Source organism: Branchiostoma lanceolatum, chromosome 6 (genome assembly GCF_035083965.1).
Source record: "Branchiostoma lanceolatum isolate klBraLanc5 chromosome 6, klBraLanc5.hap2, whole genome shotgun sequence".
NCBI lineage: Eukaryota > Metazoa > Chordata > Leptocardii > Amphioxiformes > Branchiostomatidae > Branchiostoma > Branchiostoma lanceolatum.
In genome coordinates this window covers 16,129,955-16,144,970 of record NC_089727.1, presented here as the reverse complement: position 1 = coordinate 16,144,970, position 15,016 = coordinate 16,129,955, and the positions used below count along the sequence as shown (strand labels likewise).

Below are 15,016 nucleotides of genomic sequence, written 5' to 3'. Positions count from 1 at the left end.
AATTTTAGCCATATTTGTAATAATGATAATGCATTTTTGTAGGCACAATTTTCCTAGAGGTATGGAAAAGAAGGAATGCCACCCTGGCCTATGAGTGGGACGTGGACAACTTTGAGAACACAGAGCCTGACAGGCCTCAGTTCTACGGTACAAAGGTCAAAGAGGTAGGAATCAGATCATTTGCTTTCTTACAACCCTGAAAAAAAGTCATTACAAATGACAACAATGTCGTTTTGACAACATGCTCTAAAGACTTTTGTTAATTTAGATTTTCAGTCTCAATCTATCTATACATTGTATCATAGAATGAGTCATGTGACCAAATATGCATTCTTGCTTTGCAGTTACCATTCTTGACTTAATTTCATTGTCTAGATGATGTTTTCTTTTTAAATAGTATTACATAATTGGTAAGGAGTGGCTGAATGAAATTGTTGACGGATTTGTACCTTAAATCATAAAACTGATTTATAGACTTAACAGTATTATCGTGCATATTAGTGTGTATCATACATTGTACATGTGTAGATGCAAAATGTAGGGGGTCCATATCCATAAATAACTTGACCTGTTGTGTTTGTGTCCAGGACCCAGTGACAGGGCAGGAAGTGTGGTACTACCCATTCCAGAAACAGTTCACCAAGTTTCTCACTTCATGTTCCGTCGTCATATTGATGGTAAGGAATGTTTAAAACTGAAACTCAGCTGTCACTTACTGTATTTCCTCTTTGATGTGCACTCTTGGTAACTGAATACTTTCTTTCCAGGGATGTTTTCTGTTTGATTACATAATTTTGTGATGATAGCTTCAAAATATTGAGTCCATACATAAAAATATATGTTCATATAATTATGTATTGACATAGCTCAGTCCTACAAAGAAAAACATGGTGTTAACTGATACTAGTATACGAAATTGTCTGATAGCAAAAGGAACAACACTACCATTAATAGTTTCTTGTAAAACGAAACCAAAGCAATATTAAGGCCCGAAAATCGGACTTTGAGAGTCAATTTATTTAGTCGTTTCTATACATTATCAGTTCAAACAACACCATCACAATGTATAGCAAGGTCCGTGATGCAAAAATATGACGTCGTTGTGATGTGAGAACTCACTGAAAATTGTCGCCAGCTTTTTGTAGGCTCGCGAAGGGAATCATCGTACGACACGTTTTGCATGGTTTTAAAATGCTCAAAGCTTGAAGTTATTACGCAAATGTGCTGAATGGTGTTAGTAAATGTCACTACCACAAAGATTTCAGCATTTTTTTTATTTCCATATTTTGAGCCCTAATATTGCTTTGGTTGCCTTTAAAGTATGCTCACTGGCAGTATGTGTGACAAATCCTATTTCTTCTCAGTCATCACAGTATCTAAATGCCTCTTTCTGAAGAGGTTCTGACTTTGCACTTCTGACTTTGAACTGCACATTTCTCCCCTTCTCTTTGCTCTGTTGCACCAGGCTCCAATAAAACAGCACTTGGCTTCCTGTTTCTCCCCTCTTCAGCACTCTCTGTGGTTATGTGGTGGGTATGTATAAACTCTCTCATCTTGCTCATTATGCTTAAAGCTCTGCTATGAATATTCTTGTATAGTCAGATTGTTCTTTGTAGACTTGTAGTCCATTTTAAGATGCATTTGAAGAATGAGGGGAAAAGCTGTAAAATCCCGAAACCTTAGAAAGTGGTGATATTCATTTAACTGTTATGCTATCAAAATAGAGTACATTTCACAGTTCAAGACATCTAATCTCTGGTATCAAAACTTAAAGTTATCAAAGACAAATGTAGTTGACATTATTCATTCCAATAACAGATTTATAAGTGTCAATGTCATTTTGTTAGTGTCAATGTCACCTTAATGTGAATTGAAGAACTACGAAGTCCAGTCATAAAGATAAAGAGTACGTAATATATGTTTGATTCTTAAACCCGATGACTGTGTTTTGTCCCCAGATTTGTATCGTGATCATCAGCATGATAGGAGTCATCATCTACCGAGTCTGGGCACGCATCTTCTTTCAGAGCGGAGACATGTTCACGAGACTGATGCTGTCCACTGTCTGCTCATCCTGCATGAACGCAGTGTCTATCATGCTCCTCGGATGGGTCAGTAGTCTCAACTTCAACTTAGAAATAAAACAAGCTGCTGGGGAGCCCAAACCTACACCACTTTTTCCTAACATCAAATGCTATCTGCCACCAAGAAATTGAAACCACAGTTAGTCCATAATATGCGATATCAAAACTGGAAGTTCTACTGTAACCTACCCACCTTCCAAATATCATGATCATCCATTCACAGCTTCTCGAGTTATGCTTTTCACAAAAAAGCACACACAAACAGCACCAAAAATACAACCTACTTGATGAAGGTAAAAATACATACCATAACCCATGCTATTGTAAATAGATGATCATTTAAGTAAAACTAGTAAGGTAACAATTGCAACATTTGCTAACTGTTGACCTGCTCTACTTACAGGTTTACAAGTGGATAGCCGTGAAGTTAACAGACTGGGGTAAGTTCTTAGTGCCAATTCTAGTCACCTTTATACTTGCATGTATATGTGTATTTGTATAGAAATCATTCATGAATGTTTTCATAAACTATTGACGTTCAGTCTGGACTGCGATTACTATTCATTTATCAACCCTTCACAGCTTCATTCTTAAATTTTGTTAATTGATGCTAAGTGAAGTATTTAATTTTTAGCAGGTTTTTCTCATGTGCTGTAGATTTTTTTTAAAATTGTCAGGTTATTTACAATGTATTTCTACCTTTTTGTTGTCACAGAAAACTTCAGAACGCAGACAAGATATGACGATGCCTTGATCATCAAGCTCTTTGCGTTCCAGTTTGCTAACAGCTATGCCTCACTGTTTTACATTGCTTTTGTGAGAAAGGTACGTCCTTACTCCAACAGCTGTCCTCCTTCATGCCTTTCTAAGGTCCTGTAGTCATTCCTTTAGTGAGATTCCAAAGACATAAAATAAACTAACAAAAACATCTGTCTAAGAAATGTAGCAAGAGCTGCCTGGCACCTTAGAAATTCAAGCAAAATATCCACTCACTCTCACTACCTGAATACACTACATTGAATATCAAAGAGATTATTGTGTTGAAATTAGAATGCAAACAAGTAGTAATGCAAAATAAATGATGTTCTTTGTGGTCCCCCTTTTTTTTCTTTCACCACAACCTTACAACCAGCCTTATTTTCCCGGGTAGCCAAGTGAATTACTTATCTAGTGCTCCCCCACTTTTCTTTCATCACAACCTGACAGCCAGCCCTTTTTCCATATTCAGCATGGCGAAACATTCTTCACATTTTTCGGACTCCCTCTGAAGGACGACTGTGGCATAGACGAGACGTGTATGTCAGAACTGTCGTTTCAAGTTCTCATCCTCATGCTGTTCAAACCTGCACCTAAAGTCTTCACCGACCTCCTGCTGCCGTAAGTACTTATCTGTAGGTTTGATTGTCAGTGTCATTTCCTTAAGAATCACGAACTTGTAAGGTCCTTAAATCAGCATACTTCATTATGAAGTATTTATGATGTGTTTATCAGGATCAATGAAGAAACAGCCATTAATCAATCATAACCTTGGACAGGGACATTATCTTATCCAATGAGCTGAAGGCTCGGTTTGACTATCCAATCAGCACCAAGGACAGGTACAATGCATGGTCCAATGAAGATCAGACTATCCAATCAGCACTAAGAAGTACAATGCATAGTCCAATGAGCTGAAGGCATAGTCAGACCACCCAATTAGCACCAAGGACAGGGACATTGCATGGTCCAATGAGCTGAAGGCACAGTTAAACTATCCAATCAGCACCAAGGACAGGGACATTGCATGGTCCAGTGAGCTGAAGGCACAGTCAAACTATCCAATCAGCACCAAGGACAGTTACAATGCATGATCCAATGAGCAGAAGGCACAGTCAAACTACCCAATCAGCACCGAGGAAAGTTACAATGCATAGTCCAATGAGCTGAAGGCAATCAGGCTATCGAATCAGCACCAAGGAAAGGAATTTGCAAAAACAAAACAACCAGCAGAGTTGAATGAGGGATGCCAAATGGATTAATCTTGCACAGTTTGATGTACCAAAGTAAAACAAAGGCATCCAAATCAGATTTCACAAATAGGGGACAAAATTTAACAAATACATTTGTATACATGATATAACTCTACCAACTTGCTGGGGACGTAGGGGTGAGGGCTGATGACGTAGAGCACTTAATGGCGGACCGTGTAGTCTAGAGGGAGAGAGTTGCCTTGGTCCGGGCAAGTCGCCTGACATGATGATAATAACTCTACAAATTGATAGCTGATTTTACAAGTACGTTCTGCACCATTCCAGTTGGCTAAAGAAGAAGTGGAAGCAGTGTAAGTGCTGTTTTAACAACAAGGTGGACAAGTCCATCGACACGGCCGATACCCGCCTGCCCGTCAACGACTTCATCGAGAAGGAGAGGCAGAAGCCTGAGCTGGGAGACTTCACCCTGTCAGAGTACAACGAGAAGGTCATTCAGTACGGGTATCAGATGGTGAGTTTTATCATTTGTAAATTCTTCCATATTCTTAGTCAAAGGGTACATCATAGTAGGGGTGTCCCTGTGGTGTAGTGGTCTGCGCTTCTGTTACTTACCACATCTGGTTCTGATTACTTGGAATCAGAAGGCCCGAGTTCAACTCCCGGGTAGGACACCTCTGGACAAGAGGTGCATTGAGTCATACCAAAGACTTTATAAAAATGGTACATACTTACGTGTAAAAACAGTATGGAATTTAAACACACTCCAGTGGACTAGCCCCCTGCTGCAGTGATTGCACCACAGTGTGGCCCAGGGCTATGAAATGGGGATGGGCACTGCCCTATACACCTTATGGTGTGGGAGGATTTTAACTTGTAACTATCATCATAGTAGGTTCATAGTTTTAGTCATTGTCTGCAGAATGGAGTTTTATGACTTCAATATTCTCCATGTATGTGGATTGTAATTATGCTGAATAGATTTTTCTGTAACAGTAAGAAGATTTTAGTAACTTCAGTGTGTAGTGTGTATCTATTCATCTGCGAAGAAACAACGGATGAAATCAAATAGCTTATGCTGTAACAATGTAGCCATTCACTCATGATCTAGTGTGTTGAAATTCATCATTTAGAAGAGATAGTCTTCCGTGTGGAAAGGAATAGTTGGTGATTTTGTGGATACAAAACATTATGGATAAATAACAGCATATTTGTGGAATGAATAGAAAAATGAGTATGATATTGCTGGTTTTCCATACAAGTGACATTTATCTGCCCCCCTCCCCAGCTGTTTGCAGCGTCCTTCCCTCTGGCCCCCCTGCTGGCCATACTGACCAACCTGTTCGACATGAGAGTGGACGCTCGCAGACTGCTGTGGTGGAACAGGAGGCCGCTGGCCCTCATCGCTCAGGACATCGGTCAGTACAGTGGTCAAAAATGGCCCCAAATTTCTAAGCTACTGTTCTTCTTCTTCCATCGAACTCAAAGCTTGAAGCTTAATGCTTATGCTTATGACAAATGGTACTATTAGCATAACAAATGATGGGAATTCAAACAAAAACAGATTTTTACCACCACACTTTTAAACTTATGTTACTTATACTAGATACTGAGCATTACTATTGTTTGTTTACATATCAATCTATTTCGATTGTCTTGAAACTTCTACGTGTTGATGTCCCTCCTGTGATCTCATGCTCAGCAGCAAATTTGGCCAATCTAAATCTTCGTAAAAAAGATTTTCACCAGAAATGTTTTTAATGTCTTTGATTAAATCCCCTGCTTTGGCAACGAACGTGATCCATAGCCTTTTACATCTGAGGAAACTAATTTTTTTGGCGACGCCTCAGGGGCGAGCCTAATAGTATACTTTATTTGCTTTTTTCCCTCCTCAGGTACCTGGTACTCCATCCTGGAGTTTGTGAACGTGGCAGGAGTCATCAGTAATGCCTTCCTGGTGGCCTTCACCGCCAGCTACTTCCAGAGTTTCTCCACCATCGACAAGCTCTGGGTGGTCATTGTTTTTGAGGTAAGGTTTGAGTTTTGTGGTAGATGCATGTAAGTTTTTATTTTCAAGTACAATTGTATTGGGCTATGATATCTGTGCAGAGGTCTGTAAACTTTCGAGGCATAATTAGGAGGAAACCTGAAAATGGAATGTGTTTTTAGGTAGGTTTTGACTTTTGTACTATTCTAGATAGGTTTAGTGACATGAACTATTAGGCTATGATATCTGTGCAGAAGTTGTAGACTTCCGACACTGTGACAGATGGGAAATGTTAAAAATGGCAAAATTCTGTTCTAAACTGTGCAAACAGAACTGAAAGAGCAAACTTGAAGTGTCTATATCACTGAGTTATATTGGTAATGAAAATGTCCACAGCCTTGCTTCATTAGTCAGTCTTTTTGTGACTTTGTCCTTTGTTTTAGAGATGTTGGCATTGATGTGTACCGTGTTGCATTCTTTCTAGCATCTTGTGTTTGCTGTGAAGTGGATCATTGCGTACATGATTCCTGACGTTCCTGCGTCTGTCAGACTCGCCATCAGGAAGGTACGAGATTCACTATTCTTACATATCAGCAGACCTGATAGAAATACTTTCCGTTCTCAACCAATGATGGATTTATTTTTCTACACTCTCAAACTGTTTTAGACTCTCTTAGAGTCAGGGTAACTCAACATTATAAACTGATTGACTTTATGTTGAATAATGACAGGTACTGCTTGCCCCCAAATAGGCAAAACTGAACTTAGTCTTGTGATATCTTCTGTTATCCAGTTTGGTTGTTTTTCTACTGTATTTGATTTGTTTTGTTGCACGATTATCCATTCCCTTTGTATGCTCATAAAATAAAAAAATGTATTTTTCTGTATTGTTGCTGAACATATTTTGTGACCATGATTTTCAAACCTGTTTTGTACTATACTTTGATGTATGTATTCTTACATGTTTGATTTTATCTAAAATCTATTTTGTCTAAAATCTTCTATCTCTTGTTATCCTTGTTGATTCTTTGTTACCCCCTTCTCTGTTCAATTAGAAATATTTCAAAACCAAAAGAATCTTCGAGGAGGCGTATGCGGATGAGATGTTCAGAGCCGACATGGTAGCATTAAAACAGACTCTGTTATTATAGCTGGGATAAGGACCTGGTGACTAATTAGTAACACAGTGGTGTCAGAATTAGGATTAACAATCTTTTGATGGCAATGATATTCAATGATTTTAAGTTTAGCTAGCTTTATCAGAAGACATCTATGGCATAATTTCCTTTAGAGGAGGATTGTAATTCTTGTTAATATACAATGTGATTGATTACTACATGTTGTATGTTAACATTTATAAGGGTTTAACCTAAAGCTTTCTTTTCATTCCTCAATTCCCTTTCAGAAGGTCCCCAAGAATACTAACTTTCACAACTCAACACTTAAATGCACCTTGTTCCTAGCAGTCATGGTCCTATTCCTTTAAGAACATTACATCAAGTCTCACAACACATTCAAATCAACACCCAAACCAGTCGTAACCATCCTACCCAAGACGGGTAAAAAGAGTTTAGTTAAGATGAAGTTAAGATTTATTCCTTCCTTTGTTCACAGGAAAAATTCCAGGTGTCCAAGCTGATGTCAGGGTTCCCATCGACGGCGGCGTTTGGTGAGCCGAGGTCGCAGGTATCCTGGGACGACCATGACGGCGAGATCCCGCCGCCCTTGAAGCCGTACACGATAACAGATGGCGGACACTCGACATCGGGGTACGCAACGCAAACCACTGCGATAGCGAGCTCTGCTCTGGACCAAGCCTACCCTGACAGCGCCTCTCACAAGTATGTATTCACTGAAGTTTCTAAAACACAATTTTCTTTTGTTGGATACTACTGGATACTACTACTACTACATTGTGCCACATTTTTGGATTATGCTTTGGCCAGTCTTGGAATTGTTGTGCTCATGATTGCTGTTGAATACATCTTGACATGATTTTGAATGCTACATGTAGCTTGCTGTCATACTATTCTTCATGATTGCTTGAAATGTGATTTTTAACACTGCTTTGCTGTCACTCTGTCTTGTCTAACCCTCACTGGTGTATTTTCACATGTCTTAAGCATGCACACACACATTTCCATACTATTAGTTAGACTTCTAGCCCAAAGAGGAATCCATGTAGACCAAAGTTGTAGAGAATTTTCTTCTAGCACATTTCTTTCATCATTTTTCACAAACATACCTTGAATAGCACCTTCTGTCATAAAGAGTTAGTACAGATATCCAAAATGCACAACATAAACACATAAAAATCTTCTTTATATTAAAGGCAAAATGGAAAAGAAATGGGTGAAGACAACACACTGCAAGATACACAGAGGCCAGCATACTCTGTGCAGTAAGATGATTCTAAAAAGTTTAATTCACTTTTAGCTGCCTTCTATAGCAAATCTTGTTTGTTTTCTAACAGATTCTCTTTGTTTTTGCTTCGTTTTAATGACAGCTTGTGTGACTACTAACTTTGATGGACATTTCTGCTTTCTGTGTAGCATTTCCTCATCTGTATGTTTTTCCTCTTTCCCTTGTGCTTAACTCTAGGAGTTCCCCAAGTGGCAACTTTCTCCACCTCCTTGCTCAGTAAGTCTCCCCCTGTCAGACTTTACTGGAACTGCAACCCTTGTGATCTTTTCTGTCCTTCGATGACAGACAGTTCATTTTCAAGCATCTGCCAACCCAGTCGGGTTTTCTTGGCTTGATGAACGTTGACGCTTTTTTAACCCTCTCCCACTGAGTGTTTGCTTAACTGTGTGTGCATACTTACCTCAGGGGTAGCAGGCGGTTAGAGAAAGAGAAGAGGCAAGTATTACAGTTACATGTATAACTCCCACGCAAAATGCACTGGTGGTGGAGTAAATGCACATGTGCTCACAGGTAGTACAGCTTTAAACTGATGGTTTCTGTACATACATTTGGGGACAGAAATGTGACAGTTTGGAATAACAGTTACAGTACACTGAAACAACCTTCTGTGTGTTGTTTCTGTTCCACGTCTGTGCTGAAATTTCCAGCTGGCCGTATACATCCTTCTCCTGACCAAACAGTACAAGAACAGCATAATAAGAGGACCTTCCTTTTGACTAAGCTATTTCTATGTGTGCATTGGGGAAACTTGTCTTTTTCTTGCTCTGCCATAGCTGCATATTACTTACAAAGCCTCATAGCTGCTGGTGTCACTTTGGTGTGCTATTGCAGTTTTGCACTCTGCGAGTACTAATACCAGGATTTCAATTTTCATGAGTCAATTTAGTGGGGAGACTATATTCAGTTGCTGGTGATATATGGAGTAATCTCTACTTTAGAAGCATTTTTACAAGCACAAAACTGTTGGTAAAAGTTGAGTAGAGTTTCAGACCAGTTAAAGTCTTATGTAAACTTTTTACACTGTGTGGTCTAAGACTGGAGACTCTCCAATCTTATACAAAACACATTGTACAAAGATTGCACACATTACTTGTGTTCATTGAATCAGTGCACAATCATGCTGCTATTTTCTACCTACATGTAACGTTACACACCCTGGGTGTAGAACACTGTTAATGTTCTGTCCCTTCTTCTCCATCGTGGTGTTTGCTTATCACATGCAGCGATAACTGGTACATGCCACCTGGGTCACAAGTAGAGGTGGAACAGGATGAAATGTTGGCTAACCCAAGGTGATCAACACTTAGTCTAATGCTTATAAATGCACCACAATATAGCATGGATGTGGTCTAAACTGTATCTCTGAAGTAGCCTTATTAAAAGCCTATTGCATGACAAAGAATTTCAAGAGAGCAATGTGTTTTCAAACTTTTTTCCATTTGAAATTTTGTAATTCAAAACCTATTTTTGGCATGTTTTCTGAAATCAGAATGAGAAAACTTTTCTATGGTCCAAGTTGATGTCTTGAAAAGCATGTATTCATTAGTCATTTAGCTCTGTTACTTATATAAATGAATTGGGATTCTACATAAAAATAGCAACAAAAAATTTTCTGCTATCCTTTGTTAGCCTAGAGTCCAGCCTTATTAGCTTTCCGTTCACTACCCAAGCTCCGCTCCTCGTTTACCGCGAACCAACCCTGCGAATTTTCCCGGGAACCGACCCCTGTATCAAAACATTCATCATGTGAAAAAATACTTCATGGTGATTGGACTACCGCTTGAATTTGCTGATTACGTGACGTCATCGCCAATCGTTTGAATGGTAATAGCGCCCAGACTTATTGGCGAGGAGCGGAGCTTGGGTAGCGAACGGAAAGCTAATAAGGCTGGACTCCAGGCTAATCCTTTGTTGCACTTCCATTTTCATGTTAAGTTTTCTTCACCATTTGGTGTCTTTGCTAACTTCTAACCCCCTATCCTACAGACTGAGCTATGGAGAGGATGGAGAGACCTACGTGGGTGTGGAAGACAAGTTTCCAGGGGAAAGTCGTCACAGGAAGAAGAAGAAGAAGAAAGACAGGTCGGAGAAGACGGTAGCAAGCGAGGAACAGACCGAATCCTACGCATAGAGAGATTTATTACAGGAAGGGAGACGAAGCTGAAATATGGTGCTCTTCTTCTTCATCCTGGAGTTTTCATCATGGAAATGCAAATTTTTTTGCTGTGGCATGATTGTGAAGAGAACTATGAAGAAAAACTTAAATTGCAGTACCTGGAATATTGCAAAAGACTGAGATTTTTACAAAATGTACACCTGGAATAGTTGTCTACAGAGATGTTGGTAAAGCCATGAAACTGGCATGCTAATCAGGTAGAAAACATAGAACAGTCCATGTGGCTTGAATAGCTCTGTTAAGTTGATTTACAAAATCCAGTTGTTGAAAGTTGCTGGCCACCTTGCAGTTTACCTCAATACTTCAACTTACCCAGGCTTCTTAGCTTTTCAATTGATTGATTGATTACCATTCAATATGACATGAATGGCCAAGACTAGATAAGGCAGTTAATATAGCATGGAAAACCTGTTTCTTTATCTTGTATAAGTAATAACATTTCATGAAGATAGTCATGACAAAGTAGTACTAGTAGGTACTTCTACCTTTTTGAGGAAGAGATGTCTTGTGTTTAACAATAATGTTGCATGGAACTATAGATAAGATGAAAGGCGTATTTTCAGGAAAATTATGTGACTGCATGCCAACAAATGATAAAATATTTTATACAGGAGATTAAAAATCTTTTAATGATTGCTATGTTGTCAGATAAGACTTCTCTTAAATTCTTGTTATGTCGAAGCAGTACAAAGAAGACGTAGTACAATATATTTTATTACAACTTCATTTGTCACTCAAATCAGAATGATTGTATCATGGATGGAGTCTCCCTGAATATTACCTTGGATAATGATGAGATGGATAAATTGTTATTCATATTTTTCCTTGTTAAGCTATTTTTGTTTTGGGTTTGAATGTGTGTGTTTTTTTTGTACTGCTGTGTGTGTGTTTGTTTTATATGTTTGCTAAAGATATGGCCCAGGCAATAGGCAAGAATGAGATTGTTTGGCTCTGCAGTTGTGTTTGTTAAGTCTGCTGTATTTTAGCTAGCATGTCACAGACAAGTCTATATCTGTGCTTAAACTACTTATTAAAAGCCTGCTGAGGAAGATGTAAATACTAAAAATCAAAGTCTTGTAAATATGACATCTTGATTCTTGTAAATAAGACTTTAAAAATTTTGTTTTCTGAGATTGTTGACTTGGAGATTGCATGTACAGAAGTGATTTTGTGTGCATCTGCCTGTAAGGCTAATATTATCATTAGTCAATATAGTTTGATATCATGCTAATATTATGTTAATATAGAACGAGACTGTAGATGTTGAAACTTAAGGCTAAGAAAAGATATAATGCTAATCTTTAGTGTAATATTGAATGGAATACACATGTATTTACATTGCTTTCAACCAATAATTTTTCAGGTGAGAAATGTTGAAGCGTCATTTTCATAGATTATATTAAAAAGATCCTCCACAGTATGTCAGGAACTTTCTCATTTTGGTATTTCTCTTATTTGAAAATTGGGAGCTAAAATCTTCTCTCAGATTCAAAACCTCAGACCGCAGAATTCTCAGCACAGCAATGGAATACATAACCTAATTATAGTGACTGAGACTTAACGTGTTATAGTGAAATGCCATTCCTGACATACAATGGAAGATGTTACATTAACATACAACTTGGTAGTTCCTGCAGCTATTGAACTCTTTGTAGAAGCTTAGATAACAGGGCAACCGGCAGTAATACATTAATAACCTCACTTTTCTCTCGACAAAGATTCTCCATTTGAGGAGCTTCTCATTCTGATAGTTACACTTCTCTGTTGTTTCTTACTTTGATTCAGGAATAAAATTGTCTTAATTACCTTAATGTCAATGTATATTTCTTGAAGAGTCATACACCAAGGAGACTTTGAAGGTAAAAAATTCAAGAAGGGGTTGACGGATTGTCATGGCTTTTGGTGTGCAGCGTTAGATAAATTTAGTAATAAAATGCTAATTATGCAAATCAGAATCAAATTTGCACAACTGATGAGGACATTTCACGAATCCACTGCGTTCCATGATAGGACTTTCAAACATGTGACATGTTAACTGAGAAAGAGAGGAATATTGAGAAAGTTCAAATGCAGTATGCCCAGTTGGAAACTTTTTAATGAGTCTCAGTGCTGTTGTGCTGTGCCCGAAACCGTGTCCCATACAGAACGGCTTTTTGTACGGGAAGTCTGATATACGGCCTCTCCTGGTTTTTAGATTCAAACTTGCGTGGTAACCTTTTATTGATTAACGTTAACATATTAATCACATAGGTAATGCTCCGACTCACATTCTTGGCCAGATTTCTTCCGAGTGCAGCTGTCCAAAGCCTGCAGCACACAGTAAGTTGTTGAGTATTAAGTAGCTTACGCACATCAACTCAGTGGTCGGGACCCATGACAAGATGTTTGTTGACATTCTATGGTATCCATGAAAACCATTACGTAACATTTTACGTCACCTTTTTCGAATGTTGTCATTGCTTGATACAACTAAAAGGAACCAATGACGTTTTAGATCGTGGATAGCAGGTGGTTTGGCGGAAAAATACATGGTGACATTTAGCGGTTTGTTACATCATTGCAGCATCCAACTGACATACCACTGCAGTACTGCAAGCAATTAATAGACGCCGCTTTTGATCCATGCAATGGTCAGTATTGGTCACTGCATGTGCTTTGTATGAAAACTGTTACTATCCATTTGTCTGAGGGGGGATAAAGAATTTACAATCGTTTTAGCGATAAAGGTATAGAAAGAAGTAAGTTTCTGAAGCAGATTCTGAGAGATGCCGGCTAGCGGTTAATGAAGGTTAAACTGGAGCTATTGGGGAAAGACAAAAACATTCATGCAGTAGTCCTTCAGAACTAGACAATTTACAGGACACTTGACCACTTAGAATTGTAAAAGAAACATGTCATTTATAACTATTGTAATTTTTTAAAAATAGGCCTCACAGATCAAAACCTCTTTGCGAGCCTTTCGCCATTTTCCCATTCCCGAAAAGACGGAAATTTGACAATTTGGCAGTCTTTTTAGCCACTTTTCTAGAGGCGGCCGGGAGCGGTACTGCAGATTAGGCTATGACAGGGTATGCAGTCCCAACTTGTAAAATGTTGATATATTAGGCTTGAAGCCAATGGAAACTTAACAGGTCTAGACATCTTTGTCCATATCTATAATGACGAGGTAACTTTAAAAGGATCGATTTGTAGGCACCGAGCGATGAGTCCATGTAACACCCTGTCCGTCCGTAAAGCGCCTCCTACATCCATGTATATGTTTACATCGCATCTTATAATGAGCAGGAAAAGGATATATGTTCCCTTCATTTCCCTTAACAACGTTGGCCTTTTAATTAAATTTTCATCTGCTTATGGACTGTCAGAGTAGCCCGGTCGTCACTCAGGAAACTTTACTATCTTTCACCCAACATCTGCTTGAATACCTTTAATATCCAATATTTCCAGTAATAACTTTGGCCTTTTGCTTGACAGTTAATCCGCTTATTTAATAAAATTTTGACAACCTTCGTCATCACTTAGATTTGTTAATTATTATTTTTGCGTGCGATCACATGAATTTTGCTGTGCCCAGAGGATGTCATCTACACAGTTGAGTCAGTGTGGCTTAACAATTAAAACATTTCGTACTAGTAACGGTACATTTTATTAATAAACTACGTCCTATGATCAACTTAACAAGTTAGTTATAACACATTTATTTCCAAGTGTATATTTAACAGTGACGAAAGAACCGAATTATTTAAACAAGGTATCACGAAATATCCCTACTTTTGCACATTCACGGATGAACAAAAAGCTACCTTTCTCTTGAAATCACAGAACCCACAAATACTAGAAAAAGTGGGACTTTTCGTCTTCCACTGCTTCCAAAAAAGAAGTCAAACCCAGCTAATTTAGATATAGCCAACAATTGTATATAGTACCAGTAACCTATTGTTACAGCAAAGTCAGACACAGTTTACTGACGCATGTATGTTTTTCCCATGTTTTTATCATGTATTTGCAATTAGCCCACGGGCATGAACTTGCAATAAACTTCTTATAACCTCACAGCGTCCTGTTAAGCTTTAACGTTCTTCATGCTGTCTAACTCTGTAACTAATAAAGCATAGGGTGCCAAACGGTTACTTCAGTCTGATAAAGGTTTAAAAAAGAGACATTATACTACTACAATGTCTTTTTATTGTTATCGAACGTCACAAAATAACGAATGGAACGTTACGTCACTCAGTTACACAACAAAGGTTTCCAAGGAAACGCCCTTCCATTGTTGTCATCTTTGCACTTGAAGGTGATTCTATTTGAGACGACTAGTCTTTTCAGAGAAGAATTATCTGGTATTTCGAAGAGTAATACAATATGCAGACAGCGAGGA

At 38.5% G+C, this 15,016-nt stretch overlaps 1 protein-coding gene across 14 annotated transcripts in view; it reads left to right on the top strand.

Moving 5' to 3' along the window:
• The window catches only part of LOC136436841 (anoctamin-4-like), a 29,522-nt gene extending 17,464 nt beyond the window's left edge, over positions 1–12,058 (top strand). For 4 of the 14 annotated variants that reach the window (XM_066431211.1, XM_066431205.1, XM_066431213.1 and 1 more), the window contains 17 exons: positions 43–164; positions 588–677; positions 1,959–2,111; positions 2,488–2,524; positions 2,800–2,909; positions 3,313–3,461; positions 4,379–4,565; positions 5,340–5,469; positions 5,947–6,080; positions 6,523–6,603; positions 7,094–7,159; positions 7,653–7,879; positions 8,371–8,439; positions 8,640–8,678; positions 8,868–8,897; positions 9,686–9,754; positions 10,449–12,058. In XM_066431211.1, coding sequence (XP_066287308.1) covers positions 43–164; positions 588–677; positions 1,959–2,111; positions 2,488–2,524; positions 2,800–2,909; positions 3,313–3,461; positions 4,379–4,565; positions 5,340–5,469; positions 5,947–6,080; positions 6,523–6,603; positions 7,094–7,159; positions 7,653–7,879; positions 8,371–8,439; positions 8,640–8,678; positions 8,868–8,897; positions 9,686–9,754; positions 10,449–10,593 — 1,838 coding nt within the window. In that variant the 3' untranslated portion in view covers positions 10,594–12,058. The remainder of the gene's footprint in view (positions 1–42; positions 165–587; positions 678–1,958; positions 2,112–2,487; positions 2,525–2,799; positions 2,910–3,312; positions 3,462–4,378; positions 4,566–5,339; positions 5,470–5,946; positions 6,081–6,522; positions 6,604–7,093; positions 7,160–7,652; positions 7,880–8,370; positions 8,440–8,639; positions 8,679–8,867; positions 8,898–9,685; positions 9,755–10,448) is intronic. The other 10 variants (XM_066431201.1, XM_066431204.1, XM_066431202.1 and 7 more) reach the window with 10 other exon arrangements.
• The last annotated feature ends 2,958 nt before the right edge of the window (positions 12,059–15,016 follow it).